Below are 8,227 nucleotides of genomic sequence, written 5' to 3'. Positions count from 1 at the left end.
GCCGCCTCTTGTACGAGACGAGATGTGTGGAGGGTCTCGCTCTGGGAGCCCCTTCGTCGGGCTGGTCGTTCCCAGTGTTTGTCGCCGGTCCGGCGCAGTCCCTGCCTGCGCGAGTCCTGTCGTGTGATGGCGGGTTTCGAGCGGCGCCTCACTGCGCGGCCGCTGCGCTGGAGCGTGTTGTGGAGGGGATCCCCAGGACCCTGCGCTGACCGTACGGCAGGGGGGGGGGGGGGGACTGTCAGTGCCTCGCCTCATGAGTCAGCTGGCGACACTTCGACCGCACTTGTGATACTTTGGCATTGGGAAATACTTCTCGATTCATCGTGGACGCTGTTGCCTTGGTCGCGGTCCACACTCGCTTCTCGGTTATGTGACAAGTAAACCTCGCCTGTACTGACTGATTCCAGCCGTGCTTCCCTCGAGAAAGCGTCCATGTTGAGCTGTTGCGTTTCTGGGAGAGCGAGACACCGGGCGTGCGTCATTGGGGTTGCCCATTTCTGGTCAGGTGATTCAGCCCCAATTTCAAGCTGATATCATTTTAGTTGCGTCCTAGTAGTCTCGCACGTGCCTGGTCAGTATTTCATGTTAAGCCAAAGACATTGTGTGTGAGCGTGTGTGTGTGTGGGAGGTGTGCGTGTGTGTGTGTGTGTGTGTGAGCGGCCGGTACAACAGCGCACAGAAGTGACCATACCGCATATGAATCTATGGAATCCGATATATTTTCTTCGTTGTAGCGTATTTACTGCGCACCGGCCGGCAGCCGCGGTAGTGGTCTGTGGTGTCTGCAAGACATCGTCCTTTAATCTTGCATCTGTGTCCTTTTGCAACTCGTTCGCGGCCTGTCTGTACATCGTTGATCGCGTGTCTGTGACCGTCTTCCGACCTGTCAGCCCGTGCCGCGGCGGGCCTCGGCAGGGCCACGCGCCGCGCCGGTGTCCGCGTCGCGAGCGCAGCCTCGGACACCTCAGCGGACACCCGAAGACGGCGGGGTCCAGCTCGGTTGCCAGCGGCGAAGGCGATCGCGCGGTGCGATGGCACCGGCGGGTGGCAGTGTGCGGTGCTGTTGGCAGACGCCCCGGGCCCGCTGGAAGTGTACATGTGGGCGGCGTGGCCCGAGATCCAGAGACCGATCCGTTGTCGGAAATATCTAACTAGAAAACTCGACATTGTGTTACTGCTTGCCGGTGTAAGTGAAGTCATGTATTCAATTAACGGAACTGCCACCTCTGGAATGTAGGCACGTGTTGCACTCGTTTATTTTAAGGGGAAGGGGGCATTAACTATAGTTGAGTACCCCGGCCGACCCCTGTCAACCGGACCTTTTGACGATTTTCGTTATCGGGTCGCACCAGAGACCTGGCAGGACCGGCAGCATGCCGGATTTCGTTGTCAATACATACTGCATATCTGCCCTGGCAATCAACAACGTCCTTTTGAGGCTCGAGTGTTTACGATTCCATAAAAGGCCCTCGCGCCTGCTGGCAGCGCAGCCGGGCGTGGCTGCTTTCAACCTGCACGCTCGCCACAGTAACGAATGAAGTCAAACTACTTGCTGCTAGTTGCCTGCTTCGGGGGCTAATTTCGTGCGGAAGTGCGCAAATATTTGTAGACCTTGACGTTCTTTCGCTGGGGTCACGTGGGCTAGAAAGCTGTGTGAAGTATAGCCTCACTTTCATACGAAAGTAGAGCCCAAAGCGAACTGACCTGGTTTCAGTGGGCCTTTTAATCAAAAATGTTTTGTCCTTAATGTTCCAGCCTTCGGCCTGGAAGTGGCCTGTTGGGTTCTACACAACGTGGCTGTCACGGCTTGGTCTCGAGCAGGCGATAATGGAGGCGTTTCCAACGCCGGCTGGGAAAACAGCACAATGAAGCTCACAAGTCAGCTACATCCAGTTGTAATTTGGCAGGGCCACTTGGGACGTGGCATGACTAATGTTCGTTGCTCAAACGAAAGACTCATCGAGATTAAATGACGATTCCCTGGGAGAGGCCCGAGATCGAATACGACGTCCACGTACCGTCATTTGCAGTCTAATCATCTGTGGCATTTCTCGTCCACCTACCCAGCCGGTACCAGCTCCTTCTCGTGGCAGCATTCGGTGGCCGCCAGTCCGCGTGCAGGCCACACATTCTATACCGGCATCCATGACTCGGGATTTGATTTGCGCATTCGTATATTTCCACAATTGACGCGTGTCGACAGCCCGGGAGGCACTTGAGTCGCTCGCGCGGCCGGCGGAGGCGCCGCTGAGCGCCTGCCAAGCCGCGCGACCCTGCGCCGTCCCTGTGACGCCCAGGTCGCGGCACGCCCGGCGTCCATGCCTGGTGTAAACGTCAAACCCCATTGCGTTTTTGGCGGTCGTCTGTCGCCATTTTTGAGGCCGGTTCAAGATCCGACAGCATACACAGATGTTCTCAGAAGACCGTAATGCAATCCTCAGATCCGGCCTGGACAGAGGCTCTACCGATCCCAACTCTGGCCTCACAAGGCCCCATGGAACTGGTCGTAGACCAGCCAGGTCGAGACCACCTGGCTGACTCCGCAGCGGCAACGCCGGGCCCCGCCCTGCGGCGGCTTCCGTCGCGCCGAAGCGTCGCGGTCTATGGAGAAAATCTGCATTTGCTGTCCGATGTTAACAGCACTTTTCTAAAAAAAATCACACACTGTGTTGTGGCTAGCTTTTTGAATTTCACATGAACCAAAGCGTCGACGACCCTTCTCCAAAAAATCACAAGCCGGTGGGTACGCGTCCGACGGCAAGCTCGGGCGCACAGGGCGCGCACTCCGACGGCTTGGTGTCCGTACGCAGCCTCCGCACAGCGCAGAAGGCAGGCGAGCACGAGCGCCACAGCGCCCCACGCCGCGGTGAATCCGATTTATGGCAAACCGCGCGCCCTGCTCCGCCAAATGCGTGGGAGCATCGCGACGCCAGCCGCGCTCGCGGACACCCGTAGATGGCTCAAACGTCGTGGCAACGGTTGAAGCAGTTGATGCTAGCAACTGGTCGCTGGTAACACTGGTCGAGGCAGCTGGCAACGGAGGGACAGACGGGACAACACAAATAACGGAGTGGCAGCAGAAGCAAGCATCATAGTACCACACGTAGTGTCAAACGCTGCAGCTACCGGACCGACACACAAGGTTGTATAATGCACGACACGGAGCGCGAATACACCAAAGCGATTACACTGCGCTGCCACGTAATTGCACCGTGCTGCGACATCAGCTGGTGGGAGCCCCGCGCAAAGCCCCCAGCAACTCGTCGCAGCACTCGCCGGGACGCTGGTGGCGGCCACTTTACGACAGCCATCTTACAGCCCGACCATGTCCACCCAACTGACGGACCTGGGATGCACCATCGTGGCAAGAGGCGCCGCCTCGGCAGGCACCATCGTGACAAGAGGCGCCGCCTCAGCAGGCACCATCGTGGCAAGAGGCGCCTCGCCCCGGCAGGCCCCATCACGACCAGACGCACCGCCGTGGCAGCAGGCGCCGCTCGACGGGCCCACTCACTTCGCACGGTCACCAGCAGATGGCAGTGCACGAACGCGAAACCGCGCAAGACGCCGTAACTACACAAATCTGAACATGTGGACACAATGACAGCATCTAGCCGCTCCCGCCTGACCCCTGGCGCGCGCACAAGTACCCTAGCAAAACGAGTAAGTTGCCTCAGTGGTGCGGGGCTTGAAGCTCGAGGTCATCCCGATAAAATACCGGCCGCCGCCGCCCGCAGGCCGGCTCCGCGGCCCGGTAACTCTGCACGCGGCCTCACACCCCCTGCGTCGAGCGGCGTCCGGTGACGGCGTCGCGGCGCAGTCGCGGCGCCCCTGCGCCCGTGCCGGCACACCCATCAGCTGCGCGGCAGACGCGCCGACCGAGGCTCGGCCGGGCGAGGGCCGGCGGCGAGCGGCCGGCGCCAGGCCCATCAGCTGCGCGGCAGCCCGTACACGGAGACCAGCGAGTCGGTGCTGCCGGCCGCCAACGCCACCCGCACTGGGTGGAACGCCAGGCAGGAGACGGGCCCTGCCGGACAGGCGCCACCCACCCCGTCAGCCGACCCGTCCGCCGGGCGCCGCCCCGAGGCCAGACGACCAGCCGCCCACTCGGGGCACGAAACAACAACGCACACGCAGCTGAGCACTTCCGGATCGTGGCGCGGGACGATGTGGCTTCTGAACTCGAACAGTCACGAACAACCATGAAGAACAAAAGGGTCGTCTATCTATCTGTTCGGTATTTGAGCCATGCAAAACGACACTAAGGACCACTTCGTTGCATGTTGACCGTCTGTCAGGCCAGACTTCAGCTGGCTTTTCATCTGTTTACGCGTTGGTTCAGGGAGGCGCGCCTAACCTGACCGCCTCACTCCCAGTCCCCTCCTGCCCACTCCGCCAGCACAGGCGGCGTGGCCAGGGCGGCACGAGGCCTGTGCCGTCGCCCCAGTCGCGGGTGGGGTGCGTGTGTGTGTGTGTCAGCGCGGCGACCTGGCCAGGGCAGCGCGAGGCCTGTGCCGTCGCCCCAGCCGCGGGTGGGGTGCGCGTGCGTGCGTGCGTGCGTGCGTGCGTGCGTGCGTGCGTGCGTGCGTGCGTGCGTGCGTGTGTGTGCGTGCGTGTGTGTGTGTGTCAGCGCGGCCCACTCACCGATGCGCTGTCCCATGAAGCCGTCATGGTAGCGGATGGTGTTGAGGCTCTCGCCCGTCAGCGTGTACAGCGATATGTACTGGTTCACCGACCCGCTGCGGCAGGGCACACGCACACCGGTCACACGTGTGCGAGGTTCCGCGGCACGCAGCACAGGCATCGCAGTCGCCCAGCCCGCGCCAGCCGCACACGCTCCAGTGACGACCGGAGCCGGAGAGATGTCAGCGCAGGATATTGCACGGGGTTCGTCATGACATCCTGTACGGTACAAAGCACGCGCCCGACGCGAGCGGCGGTCAGCGGAGCCGAGCAGGCACTCCACAGACTGAGGTCAATACTCACAAAACCCGACCTCTGAGGCCAGCCACATCTCGCGGACCACGCACAGTATTCACCAGACCACAGGCTCAACATGCCACTGACGGCATCCGTACACAAACCACACTCACCAGACTGCAGACACCCTTCTCAGGCTGCAGACAACTCTCAGACTGCAGACAACCCTCCTCAGACCTCCTGCAACTCTTACCAATGTCCTCAGACCACGGGCAACACCGTCCACCGTCCCCAAATGAGGCAACCCCCATAGTCATGACCTCACGCACTGCTCCTCATACAACAGATGACTCGCAGGACCAAAGGAGCAATCGCTGCTGTCTCCAGGCCACAGACCGCGGACAATCCGCTCCACTGTCACCAGATCACGGACAATCCGCTCCACTGTCACCAGACCACGGACAATTCGCTCCACTGTCACCACACCACGGACAATCCGCTCCATGTCACCAGACCACGGACAATTCGCTCCACTGTCACCAAACCACGGACAATGCGCTCCACTGTCACCAGATCACGAACAATCCGCTCCACTGTCACCAGACCACGGACAATTCGCTCCACTGTCACCAGACCACGGACAATCCGCTCCACTGTCACCAGACCACGGACAATCCGCTCCATGTCACCAGACCACGGACAATCCGCTCCACTGTGACCAGACCACGGACAATCCGCTCCATGTCACCAGACCACGGACAATCCGCTCCATGTCACCTGACCACGGACAATCCGCTCCACTGTTATCAGGCCAGACACCACTCAACAGCCTACAGACACATACCAAGAGCAGACAACACTCCTAAGACCACAGACATTACTCAACAAACCACAGTCAATACTATGCACATTAGGCGACACTCCGCCCATAAATCGCCTCCAAACCATGGAAAACGCTCACACCAGACGAGTCCGACGCTTTTCCCCAGGGCGCAGCCAGCGCTCGCCCGACCACGGCGCACACTCACCAGGCCAGCAGGTCGGCGGTGGGGTGCACAGCCATGGTCATCACGTCGGAGACGGTGTGGAACGTCCTGACGGAGGAGGGCCGCCGGGCGTCCCAGAGCTTGACGTCGCCCTTCTGACTGCAGGCGAGGCCGAGTCGGCCCGCGTCAGGCGCCGCTCACACGGCCGCCGGCCGGTCGGCGGCACAGCGACCGACGCCGACCGCCGCCGGCCAGCAGCACAGCGACCGACGTCGACCGTCGCCGGCCGGATTAAACCCGGCTGCATCACCGCATCTCATCCTCATCCAGCTACACGGCCCAAACGCGTGTGGACAGTTGACACGTGCTCGGTAGATGGCGACGTGGGCCCCGCCGGCGGCCTCCACACTGCAATTATGGGCTCCCAGGCAGGACTGGACGTGAAACGGTTGGTCCATGACACCAACGGCCACCCTCGCAGGGATAAACAGAGGCAACATTGTGAATTTCAGCACCAGAGACGGGCGGTATCCTGTAATCGGGGTTCGACAGCGGCTCCGCTGCGCCCTGGTCGTGAGCGGCCGTCTGCCGGCGGCGGTACTCACTCTCCCGTGACGGCCACCGTGTGTCCTCCGACGGCGCGCAGCTCAGCCGACACCACGAACGCCTGGTGCTCGCGCCACGAGCCCACCCCGCGACTGCGGCCCCCGACAGGCGCGTGTCGAACAGCCGACCGTGCCGCTGGAGCAGCCGGCCACCACCAGGTGGGGCTCTGCGTGCCGCGGTGGGAGGGGGACAGGGACGCGTCAGCAGACAAGGCGCGTCAGAAGACAAGGCGCGTCAGAAGGCAGGGCGCGTCAGACGAGAGGGCGCGTCAGAAGACAGGGCGCGTCAGACGAGAGGGCCGTCAGAAGACAGGGCGCGTCAGCATACAGGGCGCGTCAGAAGACAGGGCGCGTCAAAAGATGGCGCTGGGGCGAGACGACAGGCCGGCACGGGTCAAGCACCGAACACGCCTGGGAGCACCGGCACTGCACCAGCGCACTGCCAGGGCCGACGGAGGGTACGGCGTGTTGTCCCCCCCCCCCTTCCCCTTACCTACACTTAACGCCAGTCAGAAAAGAGTCCCAGCCAGAGCATGCGAGGGACGGGGGCGCGCCGGCCACCACCGACCTGACTCGTTGGAGGCCAGCGCCGTGACGGAGGTGTCGGCGCCCGCCACGGCAGCTCGGCGACGCGCGCTCGCGCTGCAGGTCCCAGACGTGCAGCGAGCGCTCCTCGCCGCCGGCCACCAGCCGGCCCGCTCGCCTGCAGCCAGGTGACGGAGAGCTGCCGCCACCACGCGTCGCCTCCAGCGCCGACCACGAGGTGACGCAGATCGGCGCGCGCGTGGCCGGCTCGCTGTAGTCGGACCACACCCTGGCGGCGCCGCGCTCGCGGTCAGCGCCAGCCGCGGCCGCACGCGGAGGGCCGCACGGCCGCCACCACACGGAGCACACGCCGAGCTCCGCCACGGAAGCGGCCGGCCGGCTCCCTGCGATGTCACCTGCTGGTGTGCTCCACACTAAATGTGCGACACACAGGCACGCGGGTGTTCTGAGTTTGAGGCGCACGAGTACGTTCCGGTCCCACTTTAACTCATATTCTAGGAGAGTGATCTTCACAACGGCGCCATGTACCATGCGCCGGACTCAAGCCGGGCTCCCATGAACCTAAGCCAAACGCACTGCCGACCATGTCCCCCCCCCCCCCTCCCCGGAGTGGACCACCGCAATCCTCACTCGTCTGAGCGCTGCGTGGGAGGCTGGAGCCGCTCTGCACGGTGGGAGGGGCCGTGATCTGTGCTATATATATGGGAGCGCCTTGTGTCCTGGACGGGAGAGTGACCTGTGCAGTGTACGGGAGAGTGATGTGCGCAGTATGAGGGGCAGTGATCTGTGCGGTGTACGAGAGAGTCAGCTGTGCAGTGTACGGAAGTGATCCATGCAGTGCACGAGAGTCAGCTATGCAGTGTACGGGAGTGATCTGTGCAGTATGAGGGGCAGTGATATCTGCAGTGCGCGGGAGAGTCGGCTGTGCAACTTGCAGTTTATGGGACAGTTATCTGTGCGGTGTAAGTACGACATGTGTGCAGTGTGCCGGTGTGCTGTGCAGGTGATCTGTACAGTGTGTGCAGGCGGTGTGCAGGAGCGGAGCGTGACCTGAGGCAGTGTGCAGGAGCGGAGCGTGACCTGAGGCAGTGAGCGGGAGCGATGCATGACCTGAGGCAGTGTGCTGGAGCGGTACGTGACCTGAAGCAGTGTGTAGGAGCGGTGTATGAC

General features: G+C 62.2%; 1 protein-coding gene across 1 annotated transcript in view; it reads right to left on the bottom strand.

Moving 5' to 3' along the window:
* Positions 1–2,170: 2,170 nt before the first annotated feature.
* Positions 2,171–8,227, bottom strand: part of LOC119102421 (regulatory-associated protein of mTOR-like) — an 8,473-nt gene continuing 2,416 nt past the window's right edge. Inside the window, exons 2-6 of the mRNA XM_037225787.1 lie at positions 7,269–7,325; positions 6,512–6,604; positions 5,949–6,065; positions 4,645–4,739; positions 2,171–4,027 (exon numbers count right to left, since the gene is read on the bottom strand). Coding sequence (XP_037081682.1) covers positions 3,930–4,027; positions 4,645–4,739; positions 5,949–6,065; positions 6,512–6,604; positions 7,269–7,325 — 460 coding nt within the window. The 3' untranslated portion in view covers positions 2,171–3,929. The remainder of the gene's footprint in view (positions 4,028–4,644; positions 4,740–5,948; positions 6,066–6,511; positions 6,605–7,268; positions 7,326–8,227) is intronic.

Source organism: Pollicipes pollicipes, unplaced genomic scaffold (assembly GCF_011947565.3).
Source record: "Pollicipes pollicipes isolate AB1234 unplaced genomic scaffold, Ppol_2.1 Scaffold_5724;HRSCAF=6776_pilon_pilon_pilon, whole genome shotgun sequence".
NCBI lineage: Eukaryota > Metazoa > Arthropoda > Thecostraca > Pollicipedomorpha > Pollicipedidae > Pollicipes > Pollicipes pollicipes.
The sequence above is the reverse complement of the archived record's forward strand: the minus strand, read 5'-3'. Positions and strand labels throughout refer to the sequence as shown.